This window comes from Chiloscyllium punctatum, chromosome 11, assembly GCF_047496795.1.
Source record: "Chiloscyllium punctatum isolate Juve2018m chromosome 11, sChiPun1.3, whole genome shotgun sequence".
Lineage (NCBI taxonomy): Eukaryota > Metazoa > Chordata > Chondrichthyes > Orectolobiformes > Hemiscylliidae > Chiloscyllium > Chiloscyllium punctatum.
Window position 1 is genome coordinate 56,720,733 of NC_092749.1, and position 18,625 is coordinate 56,739,357.

General features: G+C 40.4%; 1 protein-coding gene across 9 annotated transcripts in view; it reads right to left on the reverse strand.

The window, feature by feature from the left end:
* Positions 1–202: 202 nt before the first annotated feature.
* Positions 203–18,625, reverse strand: part of LOC140483016 (lutropin-choriogonadotropic hormone receptor-like) — a 240,622-nt gene continuing 222,199 nt past the window's right edge. For 7 of the 9 annotated variants that reach the window (XM_072580853.1, XM_072580854.1, XM_072580858.1 and 4 more), the window contains 2 exons: positions 12,623–12,817; positions 203–2,693 (listed from right to left, as the gene is read on the reverse strand). In XM_072580853.1, coding sequence (XP_072436954.1) covers positions 1,343–2,693; positions 12,623–12,817 — 1,546 coding nt within the window. In that variant the 3' untranslated portion in view covers positions 203–1,342. The remainder of the gene's footprint in view (positions 2,694–12,622; positions 12,818–18,625) is intronic. The other 2 variants (XM_072580860.1, XM_072580856.1) reach the window with 1 other exon arrangement.

The following is an 18,625-nucleotide window of genomic DNA, read 5'->3' on the forward strand; positions in this document are numbered from 1 at the left end:
GAATGGTGTACAACTCAATTAAAGAACTTTTGTATCCTAGACAATCAAATCTGAGATTCCACATTTTAATGTGTGCAGCATTATAAAACAGATGGGGTGATTGGAAACTCAAAAGCTTCTGCATGTCCACTGAACACTTTTGTAAATGCACTTGTGAAGATGCTAATAAACTGATTGCACATAATATATGACAATGAAGGTGTTCAAAAACAATATGATTCTTTATTATCACCACAGATATCAAAATCACTTGAGTAATTAGAAACATTCCAATCTTTTCAACAGTTAATAATCCTCCATATTTGGACAATGCACAGAAAATAAATCTTAATAGACAGTAAAAAAAAAGTGCTGATAACACGTTGTTTTTCATCTACTTTTTCCCTTTGGACTTGTCATTAATATTTAACTTTGGCAGAGTGTGTGTGTGTTTGTGTGGCACTGGTAATGGTAGATGGGCAATTGGGAGGGATGGGGGGGTGAGATTGTTATAATTGAAACAAAATCTAAACCTGACTTTGAATTTCACTCACACTCTTCCTCATTTCACTCTTACCACCTAGATCTTGCTATACTGGAGTGAGGAGCAAGAGTCTTTGTTCTTTTCTTCCCTCGCCTAATACCAATTATAGCACATTTAATATATTAGTAACAGAAATATTCTGACACTGAGACTTTTACAATAAAACATGACAATGACCACGTTTATGAATAAGCACGATTATCCACTTCAGAGTATGGCATGAATCATTAATTCAGCATTCAACATTAGCTAGTCACTTGAGAGCTTTGTTTTACAAAGAAATGAGGCCACGGCAACAGATTTTACTGTTGCGCATGTTTTAAACATCCAAGCTCTTGGAATCATAACGTATGGCTTGCAATCAGGAGCAAATTTTCTCTATCAAATACACCAAATCCAGAGTACAATAACGTTACCATATTACAGTAAATTGCATAAATAGCAGTAAATTCTGGTTAACTTAAAGCAAGTTTTATCTGGACAATGCAAATCAAGTATATTTATGATATGACATTAATCATTTCTTGCACAAAATGGGTCTTTGCAAATTACTTGCATCATCTATTTGCTGCCTGCAATTAGGTTATGCTAATCCCATGTTGTATAAACACTGATTCATACTCCGTAAGATCAATCATAAATTAGAGTTGACTGCTCAGTTGCAAAGTTTGCCAGAATCTGAAGTTTGATCCTGGTATATTTGACAATAGATTTCAAGTTCTCAGTAATTTAACAAGAAGATGTCAGGCATTCTCCAGGAAAAAGTTACTTTCTTCAAGATTAACAAAACAAATTTACTTCAGGAAAGTTTATACACTATCAGTTAACAGCATAGATTCCTGTAAGTGTTTGGTGGGACTCTTCAGAATTGAGGTTGTGAGCTCGACACTGTTGCCGATTAGTAGCTACGAGAAGCTCTGTGTATACCGTACCTTGGCCAACCTGTGATGCCGAGGCCAAAGCACCATTTCTCACATTGGAATTTTGAATTGACGATGTAGTTTCTGTCCTGTAAAGCTGTGCTTTCATTTCACAGTAACCAAACCTGCTCAAAAGAATGTAGAAATCTCGACGAAAGGTCTTTGTAAAAAATGCATACAGAAAGGGATTGGCACAAGAATTTATTGGGTAAAACAAAACCAGAAGTATCTTGGAACTAGACACGGTGATGAAAGGAACCTTCAATGCTGCAGAAATAGCAAAGAAAGATATTGGTGACATGCAAATGAAATCAGTGAAGATTAGCACAGCCATTCGCTTAGCAATTTTTGTATCACCATTTGTAGAGATAAAGTTGGGGTTTCTAACTGTTAGGTAGATTTTAATATAGCAGAGACAAATGATCAAAAATGCAATCACATTCAGTAGCAAAATGAAAATGATATAAGCCTGAGACACTGGTGAGTTTATGTCCATAGGAAGGCAGATGCTAACCTTCTTGTAGTTACTGATCCCTAAAAGAGGCAGAATTGCAACAATGAAAGAAAATGCCCAACCACCACACATGATAACAATGGCATGCCTCAGATGGAGTTTTTTATCCAGCTGCATGGCATAAGTAATTGTATGCCACCTTTCCAGTGTGATTGTGGTAAGTGTGTACACTGATAACTCGCTGGCAAAAACAGTGAAGAATCCAGCAGATGCACAACCAGCACCAGTCTGCCAATCTATAGCATAGTTATAATACTGGCCTTTTGTTTGGATATCTACAGAAGCAATAAGCAACAAGTAAAGGCCCATACAAAAGTCAGAAAAAGCAAGATTGCACATAAGAAACCGAGGGACGGTAAGTTTATATCTACTGGTTAATAAGACTATGAGAACAACAACATTCCCTATAATAGCAAGAATATTCATTAGCCAAATTATAACTCGTAGAATATCTTTACCCACAATATCTTCACATGGATTGAAGTCATCTGCTTTTGGGTTACAGATCACATCTACTATATTGGAGCACAACCCATAATCAAAAAATGGTTCGTCTTCATTCGAGTCAAACCATGCCTCACTTTCAAGGAAACCATATTGTTGTGGTAAAGCAGAGTTCATCTCCATAGATTTTTTTGAATGCGTGGATCCAATCTCCCATTCAGCTTCAGAGCTTGTGTTGCTGAAAACATAATTCTTGCCATAGAACCTGTTACATACTGGAGACCACAGAAATCTGGAAGAAAAAGAATTGCAAATTTTTAGGGTTCATAAAGTGTCAGGAACATTTCGGGCATAATTGTTATCATCTAATAGGGTCTAGTGAGAATCCCTAGGATCAAGTGTAACGAGGGAAAAAGTGATGGCTACATGTTAATGAGGGGAGAAATGGATAAGAACTGATCACGGGGGGGGGGGGGGGGGGGGGGGGGGGGTGATCATTATATTAGAAATCTTGTGCTATGTGAGTTGGAATAACACTCTTGACTAGAAAAGAAAATGCCTGGAACTTCATCTAACCAACATTTAAACCTCAGTTGTTTAATAAGAGTAAATTTTGTATAAAGCATGACAAAAAAAATTATTAAAACACCATTATTTTTATTTCTCCATAAATGCACTCTAGTGAGTCCCTGGATCCAACAGGACATCTGAATCCTGGAATACACCATTCATTTTAAATAAGGCTGCAGCATTTGAATGACCTGGGAGCCATTCCAGTGCTTTCTCTGAGCAGAAAGCAGAATTCATGTTTTGAGTCTGGTGACTCTTCATTAGAACAGAACTAGAGTTTTGATGAAGGGTTACTCGACTGGAAGTGTTTACTCTGATTTCTTCCAACAGATGCTGCCAGACCTGCTGAGTTACTCCAGCAATTGCTGTTTTTGTTCCAGAGCAGAGAATCCTTTTACCCAGTGGGTAGCAGGGGGAGGTTGACTGGAACAAAGGGAAATCCGCTGAAGGTCCAGATCTCATGCATTAGTTATTAACATTTGCCTAGTGGGGAAAGAAAAGGCCACAATAATCATGACAGGGAAAAGGATAGAGGAGGGAAAAACCGGGGTCAAGGGAGAATTCTCTCATAGATTCATAGAGAGGTACAGCATGGAAACAGACCTTTCGGCCCAACTTGTCCATGCCAACCAGTTTGCTAAACTGAACTTGTCCTATTTGACTGCATTTGGCCCATATCCCTCTAAGCCCTTCCTATTCATGTATCTGCCCAAATCACGTTTGATTTTGACTTCTCCCTTCCATACTGATGAGAATGATTCAGGTGTAAGTTGAGTAAACTAAAATGGATATTCAGTTGCATTAATTAGACAATTGTATTACAATGATCCTGCATGGAGTATCGGAGACTGAAGGGTGACCTTTTCGAGGTTTACAAAATCTTGAGGGGCATGGATAGGATAAATAGACAAAGTCTTTTCCCTGGAATTGGGGAGTCCAGAACTCGAGGGCATAGGTTTAGGGTAAAAGGGGGAAGATATAAAAGAGACCTACGGGGCAACTTTTTCACTCAGAGGGTGGTACTTGTATGGAATAAGCTGCCTGAGGAAGTGGTGGAGGCTGGTACAATTGCAACATTTAAAAGACATTTGGATGGATATATGAATAGGAAGGGTTTGGAGGGATATGGGCTGGGTGCTGGCAGGTGTGATTAGATTGGCTTGGGATATCAGGAAGGGTTGGACTGAAGGGTCTGTTTCCATGCTGTACATCTCTATGACTCTATCTCAAGTTAATCAAGGAGATTTCGATAAATTTTGTAGGAAAAAAAGTGACATCTTCTGACCAGGTGGTAGTTCATTTCCTTCGAAGTAGTTTGAAGTTGTACCAATTCACTTCACTAGGGACAGAAAATAAATGCTGGTCAAGCCACCATGTCACATCCCATGAGTGAATTAACAAAAAACACCTTGCAGATGTGGTACCTCTCCCAGAGAAACAGACCTGACTGAAACAAAGACAACTAAATTAAACTGGGCTGAAAATGTGTTGCTGGAAAAGTGCAGCAGGTCAGGCAGCATCCAAGGAACAGGAGAATCGACGTTTCGGGCATGAGCCCTTCTTCAGGAATGAGGAAAGTGTGCCAAGCAGGCTAAGGTAAAAGGTAGGGAGGAGGGACTTGGGGGAGGGGCGTTGGAAATGCAATAGGTGGAAAAAGGTTAAGGTGAGGGTGATAAGGTGAGGGTGATAGGCCGGAGTGGGGGTGGGGCCGGAGAGGTCAGGAAGAAGATTGAAGGTTAGGAAGGTGGTGCTGAGTTCGAGGGTTGGGACTGAGACAAGGTGGGGGAAGGAAAAATGAGGAAACTGGAGAAATTTGAGTTCATCCCTTGTGGTTGGAGGGTTCCTAGGCGGAAGATGAGGTGCTCTTCCTCCAGCCGTTGTGTTGCTATGGCCCCCACCCCCACTCCGGCCTATCACCCTCACCTTATCACCCTCACTTTAAACTCCTTCCATCTATTGCATTTCCAACGTTCCTCCCTCAAGTCCCTCCTCCCTCCCTTTTGTCTTAGCCTGCTTGGAACACTTTCCTCATTCCTGAAGAAGGGCTCATGCCCGAAATGTCGATTCTCCTGCTCCTTGGATGCTGCCTGACCTGCTGCGCTTTTCCAGCAACACAGTTTCAGCTCTGATCTCCAGCATCTGCAGTCCTCACTTTCTCCTAAATTAAACTGGGGTCAAGCATTAAATTCTAAACCAATCTTTCATTAGAAATTGGTTTAACATGACCTCACACAGTAGAAGTTTTGATCAGTGAAGTTTACACATAAATACTGAACTCACATTAGCTAGTTATTTTCACTCAGAGTTTGTAATGAGCAAGGAAATGAAGTGCAAGTGTGTTTTGCCAATTAGAATTTGCATCCTCATATTTCTTTGAAGATGTGTTCTGATCTTAGTTTTGCCATTGTGGAGAAATGCTGAGTTAAGCTGAGGCAAAGCTCAACATCAAAGGAGCAATTATTGACACTGTCTGCCTGACATAAAATTATGTGCTGAACACAAGCAGGTTTTTCCAGTTCAAGCTGATGTTTATATTGCTGATGAGCCTCTTCACATCCTTTTCATCCTTCTCTATAAGCATACCCTTTTATTTCTTTATTCCTCATGTGTTTATCTATTATCTCCTTAAATACTATGACCGTTTTCACTTCAGCTATCTATTTTGATAGTGGGTTTCATATTGTACACGTTAAATGGGAAAAGAGATACTCCTGAGTTTATGTTTGATTTATGACTATCATCTTATTGTAGTACTGAGTTTTAGCCTTACCACAAGGGGTAAGAATCTCTTCAATATTGATATGATGAAACTTTTTCTTAATCCTAAAGACATTTATCAGTTCACTCTTTTTCATTTTCTTTTCTTGTTCAATCTATAGTGAAAGGTATAACCTCTTGAGTATAGGAGTTGGGAAGTCACGTTGAGGTTGTACAGGACATTGATGAGATCTCTTTTGGAATACTGTGCCCAGTTTTGGTCACCAAGTAATAGGAAAGATATTATTAAGCGGGTGAGGATTCAGAAGAGATTTATCAGGATGTTGATGGGTATGGAAGGGTTGAGTTATAAAGAAAGCTTGGATGGGCTGGAACTTCTTTCACTATAGCATAGGAGGTTGAGAGGTGACGTTATAGAAGTTTATAAAATAATGAGGGGTATAGATCAAGTTAATGGCAGTTCTCATTTCTCTAGTAAAGGGGATTTTAAGACTAGACACATTTTTAAGTTGAGAGGAGAGAGATTTAAAAAAGACATGAGGGGCAAACTTTTTACACAGAGGGTGGTTCCTGTGTGGAATGAACTTCCTGAGGAAGTGTTGGATGTGGGGACAATTACAATGTTTAAGACATTTGGATAGATACCTAAATAGGAAAGGTTTGGAAGGACATGGGCAAGGAGCAGAGAGGTGGGACTAGTTTAGTTTGGGATTATGTTTGGCATGGACTGGTTGGGCTGAAGTGTCTGTTTCCATGCCGTATGACTCTGTGATTCTCAATTCAGATACAATTTTCATAAATCTTTTCTTCATCCTTTGCAGTGTCTCTACATCCATTCACAACATGAAAACTGGAACTATATACACTACTTTACCTCAAGGTTTCAATCTCAGCTTTTCAATTCTATCACTGTATAAAGAAACATTAGTAGTCATTTTCTTTTCTTTTTTAAATAGTCTTTATTAATCTCTGTTGTCACTTTTTAGTGATTTGTGTATTAATACCTCTATATTACATAGCTTCATATTGTAACTTTAATTTTCAAGGCATGTGTGACATCTTTAAACTTGCTAAAATAAATCAAGACCTCAAATGTAGGTATATTTCAATTCGTTTACTAATTACCCACTTCTTCTGCAAGTTGAGTGACATGTTTTTGTATATTGTCACACTATCACAATATTAACTATAACTCTTCACCTTCTATGAACTTCTGATCTCTAGTGTCTTTTACAATCTTTAAAATTGTATTTCCAACTCCAAAGTCCAAGTTGTTTATGGAAATAGTGAATGATAGTGAGCAACGATTTTGGGGAACCTCACTTCCACCACTTTGCCGATCTGAATAACTACATTTAGAACCTGTTTTGTGAACAGTTTTCTGTCCATTCTAAAAACTGTCCTCTGACTTTGCATGCTCGGACTTCAGTTATGAATCGCATTAGCTTTAAATAGTTCAAATATTTACACTGCTATTCTCACTGTAAAATCGTTTGAAAGAATTTGTTGAATGAGATGGCAAGTGCTCTTCTTGATTGGTAGTTAAGGTGAGAACAGCCTCAGTATCCATGAAAGAAAATAGATTTGTATTTCCTCATTAAAATAATCACATTTTAATGATTTCACAACACTTATAATGTTTGAGTCTTTTCCACACATATGGCCCAATCATTTGTTTTGCTATCTGTAAAATTTTAAATAAATGTGAAAGAAGAAATCAGAGCATTTTATTGTTAGTTTGCTGGTGGTCAAAATGTTTCAATGAGATTTCTCAACCTACTTCATTGTAACATCGCTATCGAACACCTAGTGACCGTCTTAACTTGGTGCCAGATTCAAATTGATATTGAGAGAGAGTAAATCCACACCACAATGAGCACGGGATTTTTATGGATGGTTATTTTTTGAGGTTAGCATGGAGTGCAGGTGCTTTGTCATCTAACAGCTAATTCCATTGCATCTATCATATCACCTTCGGTCACTCATTCTGTCATTTCCTCAAATAATTTGATAAATTTGATGAAGCATGGACTTGCATTTTGAAATCTATGCTGACGATTTTTTCTCATTTATCATGTTGAAGGGTCATCATCAACCTGGAAGCAATAGCTTTGCTTCCATTCTAAGAGGCAGCTTGACATAGCATCATAGGTCATATGCAAGGAAACAGACCCTTCGATCCAAACAGTCCACGCTGGACATTGTATCTCTAAAATTTTATGTTTTTATTTCAGACTTCCAGCATCTGTAAAATTTTATTTTTGGATTTTTACTGGATCCTTTTTCATATTTTAGCTTTCTAAACATCTTTCTATTAATACTGCCTCAAAGCAAAAGCTGCAACATCTAGGGAATTAATGGATAGCATTAGGGTGATATTATTGGGTCAGTGATATAAATGTCTGGATTCATGGTCTGGGGTTATTCGTTCAAATGTAACAATGGCAGTTTGGGGAATTTAAATTTAATTAACACATAAATCTAGAATGAAAGCCTAGACTCAATAATAGTGATAATTTAACAACTGGATTGTTGTGAGCAGCAATCTGGTTCACTGATCTCCTTCAGTGAATTATATCCTGACTTTGTCTGGTCGCTGTTTTGGAAAATGTAGGGGGTGATCGATTCAAAGGGGAATGTGGCATGAACAACCAAGTTTCTGGTATTGAGACTGGCTGTAATGCAATGAGGGGTATGTCGGGTTTCAAGAGGATTCTCTAGTCAGAGGTACGGACAGACGTTTCTGTGGCCAGCAGCGAAAGATCAGTATGGTGGGTTGCTTCCCTGGTGCCAGGATCAAGGATGTCTCAGAGAGGGTGCAGAATGTTCTCAAGAGGGAGAGGGGCCAGCAAGAGGTTATTGTCCACATTGGAACCAAAGACAGAGGAAGGGAAAAGGTTGAGATTCTGAAGGGAGATTACAGAGAGTTAGGCAGGAATTTAAAAAGGAGGTCATCGACAGTAGTAATATCTTGATTACTCCTGGTTCTACGAGCTAGTGAGGGCACAAATAGGAGGATGGAGCAGATGAATGCATGGCTGAGGGGCTCATGTATGGGAGAAGGATCACATTTTTGGATCATTGGAATCTCTTTTGGGGTAGAAGTGAATCTATACAAGAAGGACGGATTGCACCTAAATTAGAAGGGGACTAACATACAGCCAGGGAGATTTGCTAGAACTGCTCGGGAGGATTTAAACTAAATGAGATGGCAAGTGCTCTTCTTGATTGGTAGTTAAGGTGAGAATAGCCTCAGTATCCATGGTGGGGGTGTGGGACCCAGGGAGATAGTTAAAAAGAGATCGATCTGAGATGGGTACAATTGAGAACAGAAGTGCGTCAAACAGTCAGGGCAGGCAGGAACAAAGTAGGACTAATAAATTATACTGCATTTATTTCAATGCAAGGGGCCTAACAGGGAAGGCAGATGAACTCAGGGCATGGTTAGGAACATGGGACTGGGATATCATAACAATTACAGACACATGGCTCAGGGATGGACAGGACTGGCAGCTTAATGTTCCAGGATACAAATGCTACAGGAAAGATAGAAAGGGAGGCAAGAGAGGAGGGAGAGTGGCGTTTTTGATAAGGGATAGCATTACAACTGTACTGAGAGAGGATATTCCCAGAAATGCATCCAGGGACGTTATTTGGATGGTACTGAGAAATAAGAAAGGGATGATCACCTTATTAGGATTGCATTATAGACCCCCCAATAGTCAGAGGGAAATTAAGAAATAAACTTGTGAGGAGATCTCAGCTATCTGTAAGAATAATGGGGTGGTTATGGTAGGGGATTTTAACTTTCCAAATATAGTGTTATGGGTTTAGATGGAGTGGAATTTGTTAAGTATACAAGAAAATTTTCTGATTCAATATGTGGATGTACCTACTATCGAAGGTGCAAAACCTGACCTATTTTTGGGAAATAAGGCAGGGCAGGTGACTGAGATGTCAGTGGGGCCAGCGACTGTAATTCTATTAGAATTAAAATAGTGATGGAAAAGAATAGACCAGAACTAAAAGTTTAAATTCTAAATTGAAGAAAGGCCCATTTTTACGGTATTAGGCAAGAACTTTCAAAAGCTGATTGGGGGCAGACGTTCACAGGTAAAGAGACGGCTGGAAAATGGGAAGCCTTCAGAAATGAGATAACGAGAATCCAGAGAAAGTATATTCCTGTCAGGGTGAAAGAAAAGGCTGGTCGGTATAGAGAATGCTGGATGACTAAAGAAATTGAGGGTTTGGTTAAGAAAAAGGAAGCATATGTCAGGTATAGACAGGATAGATCGAGTGAATCCTTAGAAGAATATAAAGGAAGTAGGAGTATACTTAAGAGGGAAATCAGGAGGGCAAAAAGGGGACATGAGGTAGCAATGGCAAATAGAATTAAGGAGAATTGAAAGGGTTTTTACAAATATATTAAGGACAAAAGGGTAACTAAGGAGAGAATAGGACCCCTCAAAGATCAGCAAGGCAGCCTTTGTGTGGAGCCGCAGGAGATGGGGGGAGATACTAAATGAGTATTTTTCATCAGCATTTACTGTGGAAAAGGATATGGAAGATATAGACTGTAGGGAAATAGATGATGACATCGTACAAAATGTCCATATTACAGAGAAGCAAGTGCTGGATGTCTTGAAATGGTTAAAGGTACCCTGGAACTCTGTGGGATGCTAGAGAAGTGATTGCTGGGCCTCTTGCTGAGATATTTGTATTATTGATAGTCACAGGTGAGGTGCTGGAAGACTGGAGGTTGATTAACGTGGTGAAACTGTTTAAGAAAGAAGGTAAGGACAAGCCAGGAAACTACAAACCAGTGAGCATGATGTTGGTGGTGGGCAAGTTGTTGGAGGGAATCCTGAGGGACAGGATGTACATGTACTTGGAAAGGCAAGGATTGATTCGGGATAGTCAACATGGCTTTGTGCGTGGGAAATCATGTCTAGGATAGTGAAGGAGGCATTTGGTATGATTTCCTTTATCAGTCAGAGTATTGAGTACAGGAGTTGGGAGGTCATGTTGCGGTTGTACTGGACATTGGTTAGGCCACTGTTGGAATATTGCATGCAATTCTAGTCTCCTTCCTATCGGAAAGATGTTGTGAAACTTGAAAGGGTTCAGAAAAGATTTACAAGGATGTTGTCAGGATTGGAGGATTTGAGCTATACAGAGAGGCTGTACAGGCTGGGGCTGATTTTTCTCGAGCATCGGAGGGTGACCTTATATAGGTTTACAACATTATAAGGGGCATTGACAGGATAAATAGACAAAGTCTTTTCCCTGGGGTGGGTGAGTCCAGAACTAGAGGGCATAAGTTTAGGGTGAGAGGGGAAAGATATAAAAGGGACCTAAGGGGCAACTGTTTCATGCAGAGGGTGGTATGTGTGTGGAATGAGCTGCCAGAGGAAGTAGTCGAGGCTGGTACAATTGCAACATTTAAGAAGCATTTGGATGAGTATATGAATAGGAAGGGTTTAGAGGCAGGTGGGACTAGATTGTGTTGGTATAACTGGTCAGCATGGACGGGTTGGACAAAAGGTTCTGTTTCTGTGCTGTACATCTCTATGACTTTATGACTCTACATGTGACTCCAGATCTCTAGCAATGTGGTTGACATATAACTGCACTCTGAAGTGGCTGAGCAGGTGCATCAAACTCAGTCAGCATGGCTCAGTGTTTGGCATTGCTGTCTCACAGCATCAGGGATCCTGGTTTAATTCCAGTCTTGGTCGACTGTCTCTATGGAGGTTGCATGTTCTCCCCAATTTTGCTTGGGTGCTTCAGTTTCCTCCCACAGTCCAAAGATGGGCAGGTTCGGTAGGATTGGCCACGGTAAATGTCGGTTTATGGGGATTCTAAAACCCAAACGAGTTTGAATTTATTGTTTTGCCAACACTGAACCAATGAGACAATCTGCTGCTGGGGATATAAAAATGCAGGCCTTTGAAAATTGCAGACAGAGCAACTGTCATCAACACAGATCCAAGAAATTAGGAAACACTCTCTCAAAGGTACCTTTTCATATGAAACATACTCACAGTAAAAAAAAGATGACCCACAGAGATCTTCAGCCAAAAGAAGATAGCCATCAAAGATGCCAGACGCTGTATGGTTTTGAAATTAAGTTGATGTAATTTTAATAAGTGTCTTATTGGAACAGCATATTGTTATAGATTTGGAGGCAGATAATAAGCAGTTCAGAGAAAGGGAGGCTTAGAGTTGTGAATAGTTTTTTTTAAATGTTTTCTTTTAGAGTTAAAATATAAATTGATGATATTGTCTTTAAATAGTGGAATTTTGGAGTTCTCTGTCACTCATATTTTAATAGATTATGAGGTGAGGTGAACTTTTCTGGGTGTTTGGTTTAATTAACAGAAGGGTTCACCGCCATGTTGTCACAAGAGGATCTGGGTGTTGCTGACTGGGCCAGCATTCATTGACCGTCCCTAATTGCCCAGAGGGCAATTGGGAGTCAACCACATTGTGTGGGTCTGGAATCAAAGGTAGGCCAGACAATGTAAGGATGATAGTTTCCTTCCCTAAAGTGAAGCAGATGGGTGTTTCCCATAATTGACAATGGCTTCATGGTCATTGTTAGTCTTTTAGATCCAAACTTTTTTTGAATTCCGTGGTGTGATTCAAACTCAAGTCCCTATAGCACTACCATAGCAAAATCTCTGGATAATATATTGGAAAGTAACGCAAATGCTAATTATCAGAAATAAAACAAAAACTGCTGGAAATACATAGTATTCATGTGACAAAAGCCACATTCTTGGAAATATGGTAACCTGTCTTTTCAGTTGCTGACTGATATGCTGTATACTTTCAGCATTTTTTTTGTTTTATTTACAGTCTCTCAGATATACGTTCATTCCTTTATAAATTTATATTGACCAACATGGGAAAAAGAACAAACACACTCACTCCTTTTTCTTCTTAGCATTTTCATTCTCGAAGGCGCAGCAGTGGCTCGAGTATGTCATACTGGCTTCCCTTAGTTCAACAAAGTTGGTCAGAGGTGGTAACTTTTTCAAGTTATTGGTCGACTGAGCTATCAGCTTCTTAATAGATTTCAAGCCATGAATCGGAAGTGCAGTGATACCAGTTCTGGAAATATCCCTGTGAAAATAATGGAAGCCTGTTGGTTTCCATGGTATCATTGTTGAATAATTAAATCGTGTTACTCCTGACATGAGATATCTAGAATTCTTTTTGCGAATGAGGAAAGAATTATGTACATACATGAATTGGACTTTGTATGTTTGAAGCATCCTACAAATATTTAAGCGAATTACTGTATTACCAATACGAAGATGTGAGAACATGCATGTGTTCATCTTTGGCTGATGTGTATAAAGAAGTAACTGTCTGTACACCACACATATGTGAATACCAACTGAGGTCATCATGTGCCACATGAAGCTAATTGCAGTAGAAATACAAAGAGCAGGAAAAGACAGGGTCTAACCTTGGATCCAAACTGTAAATGTCTGTGTACAGCTGGGGTCTGAATCAATAGTAGAACATTATGTAGTTGTATAGCTGATAATTATACTTAATAAATAGTAAGAAACTAAAGGAATATGATCTCTATGTTGTTTATTTCCATTGATGGATGTCACCCAAAAACCAACGTTAGTCTCCATCTACCTTGAATTGTTAGTCCACAGAGTTGCCAATGAATAATGTGTTAGCTTTATCATAACTCATTTTTAACTATGCTACATTGTTTCCGAAGATAAGGAAGACCTGGAACGAAATGAGCATGAAATATTTCACAAATAATGACCGACAAAGAGCTGTTAGTTCAGCAGCTTTTGGAAAGGTGTAATAATACCAGAGTGTTACAAGGGGACATAAATTTAAGGCAGAGTGTTACAAGGGGACATAAATTTAAGGCAGAGTGTTACAAGGGGACATAAATTTAAGGTGAAGGGTGGAAGGTATAGGGGAGATGTCAGGGGTGGGTTCTTCACCCAGAGAGTGGTGGGGGCATGGAATGCGCTGCCCGTGGGAGTGGTAGAGTCAGATTCATTGGCGACCTTTAAGCGGCATTTGGATAGGTACATGGATGGGTGCTTAATCTAGGATAGAAGTTCGGCACAACATCGTGGGCCGAAGGGCCTGTTCTGTGCTGTATTGTTCTATGTTCTATGTTCTATGTTCTAATAGTTGGCTCATCTGCGCTTTCTAGCAATATCTCCTTCCAATGGCTGCTGAAGTTGGCCAAGGGAGCATGGTCTTCTTCAAACCAGTGTACACATTCATTAGTGATATTACTCCATTATTTGAACCTTCATCACAAATATATTGTTTCACACACCACAGAATTACTATGTTAGACTGGAGTGCAGATAACCTTTCATTTTAAACTTTGATGATCAAGCTGACTAACTCCTCCAGACTTTTAATCTGATTTTGCAATTATTTTCCATAGATGTGGATGTCTCCTGCAGATGGGCCTTCTGACATACCTGTAGTAAAGTCTGCTAGAAGATAGTCCATCTGTAGTCAGTGAATATCAATCATCTTTATTGATTGTGAATAGATGCAGAAGATGTCAAGAAAGGACAGCTCAGGAACCTGCAGATTTGGGGTCTAGTTCCATATGATCAGACATCATTATGACATAGCCCCCCATGCACATGCTGAGCAGCTATCAAAGTCAAGATGTCATTAACCCTTTAGTCCGTGATAATAACCTCTTTGTATAGGCAGTTGTGTGAAAGCTGAGTCCATATGAATAGTGATAGGCCATAGGGAAACAGACAGAAGGATTTTGTTTTCTTAGTTGCAGTCACACTTATCTTTCTTCACCACTATCCTGTCATTCACCTTGTACTGCTGAAACTCATGGTATACTTGCTTGTTTTTGCCTTTTGTGAATACGACAAAAATGATTGAAAGCACTGTGAGGTGACAGTTTGCCTAATTACAATTGAGAGTTACCATAGTCTCACCAGACTATTAGAGAGAGAGAGAGAGAGAGAGAGAGAGAGAGAGAGAGATACGACTGGTGATGGTTTAACATCAGGACCACTATACCTCAGGCAAGGGATGAGTCATAGTGTCATTGAGATGTACACATGGAAACAGACGCTCCAGTCCAACTTGTTTATACCGACCAGATAACAACCTAATCTAATCGCATTTGCCAGAGTTGGCCCATATCCCTCTAAACCCTTCCGATTTATATACCCATCCAGATGCCTTTAAAATGCTGTAATTGTATTAGCCTTCACCACTTTCTCTGGCAGCTCATTCCATACACACATCACCCTCTGTGTGAAAAGGTTGCCCCTTAGGACCTTTATATCTTTCCCCTCTCACTCTAAACCTATGCCCTCTAGTTCTGGACTCCCTGAACCCAGGGAAAAGATCTTGTGTATTTAGTCTCCATGCCCCTCATGATTTTGTAAACCTCTATTAGGTCACCACTCAGCCTCTGACGCTCCAGGGAAAACAGCCCCAGCCTATTCAATCTCTCCATATAGCTCAAATCCTCCAATCCTGGCAACAACCTTGTCAATCTTTTCTGAACCCTTTCAAGTTTCACAACATCTTTCTGATAGGAAGGAGACCAGAATTGCACACAATATTCCAAAAGTGGTGGAAACCAATGACCTGTACAGCCAAAACATGACCTCCCAACTCCTGTACTTAATACTCTGACCAATAAAGGAAAGCATATCAAACACCTTCTTCAATATCCCATCTACCTGCAATACTACTTTCAAGAACTATGCACCTGCACACCAAGGTCTCTTTGTTCAGCAAGTGTATAATTCCTGCTCTGATTTGCTTTTCTAAAATGCAGCACCTTGCATTTATCTAAATTAAACTCCATCTGCCACTCCTCAGCCCATTGGCCCATCTGATCAAGATCCCATTGTACTCTGAGGTAACCTTCCTCACTGTCCAGTACACCTCCAATTTTGGTGTCATCTGCAAACTTACTAACTATATCTCTTACGCTCACATCCAAATCATGTATATAAATAATGAAAAGTAGTGAACCCAGCACCAATCCTTGTGGCACATCACTGGTCACAGGCCTCCAGTCTGAAAAACAATCCTCCATCACTACCTTTTGCCATCTAACGATGAGCCAGTTCTGTATCCAAATGGCTATTTCTCCCTGTATTCCATGAGCTCTAACCTTGCTAACCAGTGTCCCATGAGGAAGCTTGTCGAATGCCTTACTGGAGTCCATATAGATCACGTTCCCCACTCTGCCCTCATCAATCCTCTTTGTTTCTCAACCAAGTTTGTGAGACATAATTTTCCACAAAGCCATGCCAACTATCCTTATTCAGTCCTTGCCTTTCCAAATACATGTAAGTCCTGTCTCTCAGGAGTTCCTCCAACAACTGCCCACCAGTAACATCAGGCTCACCAGTCTATAGTTCTCTGGATTTTCCTTACCACCTTTCTTAAATAGTGGCACCACGTTAGCCAACCTCCAGTCTTCTGGCACCTCACCTGTGACTATCGATGAAACAAGTATCTCAGCAAGAGGCCCAGCAATCACTCCCCCAGCTTCCCACAGAGTTCTCGGGTACACCTGATCAGGTCCTGGGGATTTATCCACTTTTATGCATTTCAAGACATCCAGCACCTACTCCTCTGTAAAATAGACATTTTTCAAAATGTCACCATCTATTTCCCAATATCCTGTTTCTTCCATGTCTTTCTCCACAGTAAATATTGATGCAAAATACTTGTTTAGTTCTCCCCCATCTCCTGTGGCTCCTGCCTTGCTGATCTTTGAGGGGCCCTATTTACTCTCTGGTTACCCTTTTGTCCTTAATGTATTCATAAAATCTCTTTGGATTCTCCTTAACTCTATTTGCTAAAGCTATCTCATGTCCTCTTTTTGCCCTCCTGATTTCCCTCTTAAGAATACTTTTACTGCCTTTACACTCTTCTAAGGGTTCACTTGATCTCTCCTGTCTATACCTGACATATGCTTGCTTCTTTTTCTTAACCAAAACCTCAATTTCTCTAGGTATCCAGCATTTCCTCCACCTACCAGCCTTTTCTTTCACCTGAACAGGAATGTACTGTCTGTGGACTCTTGTTACCTCATTTCTGAAAGCTTCCCATTTTCCAACTGTCCCTTTACCTGTGAACATCTGCCCCCAATTAGCTTTTGAAAGCTCTTGCCTAATACCATCAAAATTGGCCTTTGTCCAATTTAGAACTTCAACTTTTAGATCTGGTCTATCCTTTTCCAACATTATTTTAAAACGAATAGAATTATGATCGCTGGCACCAAAGTGCTCCCCTACTGATATCTCAGTCATTTGCCCTGCCTCACTTCCCAAGAGTAGATCAAGTTTTACACTTTCTCTAGTAGGTACATCCACATACTGAACCAGAAGGTTTTCTTGGACGCACTTGACAAATTCCTCTCCATCTCTCCCCTTAACACTATGGCAGTCTCAGTCTATGTTTGGAAAGTTAAAATCCCCTACCATAACCACTCTATTACAGATAACTGAAATTTCCTTAATAATTTGTTTCTCAGTTTCCCACTGACTAATAGGGGGTCCCTTATACAATCCAAATAAGGTGATCATCCCTTTCTGATTTTTCAGTTCCACCCAAATAACAAATATCCTCCTGAAATACAGCAGTAATGTTATCCTGATCAAAAACACCACTCTCTTGCCTCCCTTTCTATCCTTCCTGTAGCATTTCTATCCTGGAACATTAAGCTGCCAGTTCTGTCCATCCCTGAGCCACATTTCTGTAATTGCTATGATGTCCCAGTGCCATGTTCCTAACCATGCCCTGAGTTCATCTGTCTCCCCTGTTAGGCCTCTTGCATTGAAGTAAATGCAGTTTAATTTATCAGTCCTACCTTGTTCCTGCCTGTCCTAACTGTTTGACTCGCTCCTTTTCTCAACTGTACCAGTATCACATTGATCTCTTTCCTCACTATTTCACTGGGTCCCACCTCCTCAACTTACCAGTTTAAATCTTCCCAAGCAGCTCTAGCAAATCTCCCTGCCAGTACATTAGTCCCCTTCCAATTTAGGTGCAATCTGTCTTTATTGTACAGGTCACTTCTACCCCAGATGAAATTCCAATGATGCAAAAATGTGTCAACCCTTCTCCCCACACCAGCTCCTCAGCCATGCATTCATCTGTTCTATCCACCTATTCCTACCCTCACTAGCCTGTAGCACCATGAGTAATCCAGATATTGCTAAACTAGTGGGCGGCACGGTGGCACAGTGGTTTGCACTGCTGTCTCACAGTGCCAGAGATCCGGGTTCAATTCCCGCCTCAGGCGACTGCGTGGGTTTCCTCCGGGTGCTCTGGTTTCCTCCCACACTGGTCAGGTGAATTGGCCATGCTAAATTGCCTGTAGTGTTAGGTAAGGGGTAAATGTAGGGGTATGGGTGGGTTGCGCTTCGGCGGGTGCGGTGTGGACTTGTTGGGCCGAAGGGCCTGTTTCCACACTGTAAGTAATCTAATCTAATCTAATCTTGAGGCTCGCCTTTTTGAAGTCCTGCCTAACCTTCTATGTTCTCCCTTCAGAATCTCATCCTTTTCACTTCCTATGTCATTAGTTCCAATGTGTACAAAGACCTCCTGCTTGTCCCTCCCGCCTTTGAGAACATTCTGCACCCTCTGTGAGATATCCTTGATCCTGGCACCCAATGAGGCAACACACCATTCTGATTTGTCGCTGCTGGCCGCAGAAACGTCTGTCTGTGCCTTTGACCACAGAATCCTTTAACACAATTGATTCCTTGGAACTTGACGTTCCCCTCATTACATTAGAGGCAGTCTCGATACCAGAAACTTGGCTGTTCATGCTACATTCTTCTGAGATTCCATCAAATTTATTAAGGACAAAAGGGTAACTAGGGAGAGAATAGGGCCCCTCAAAGATCAGCAAGGCGGCCTTTGTGT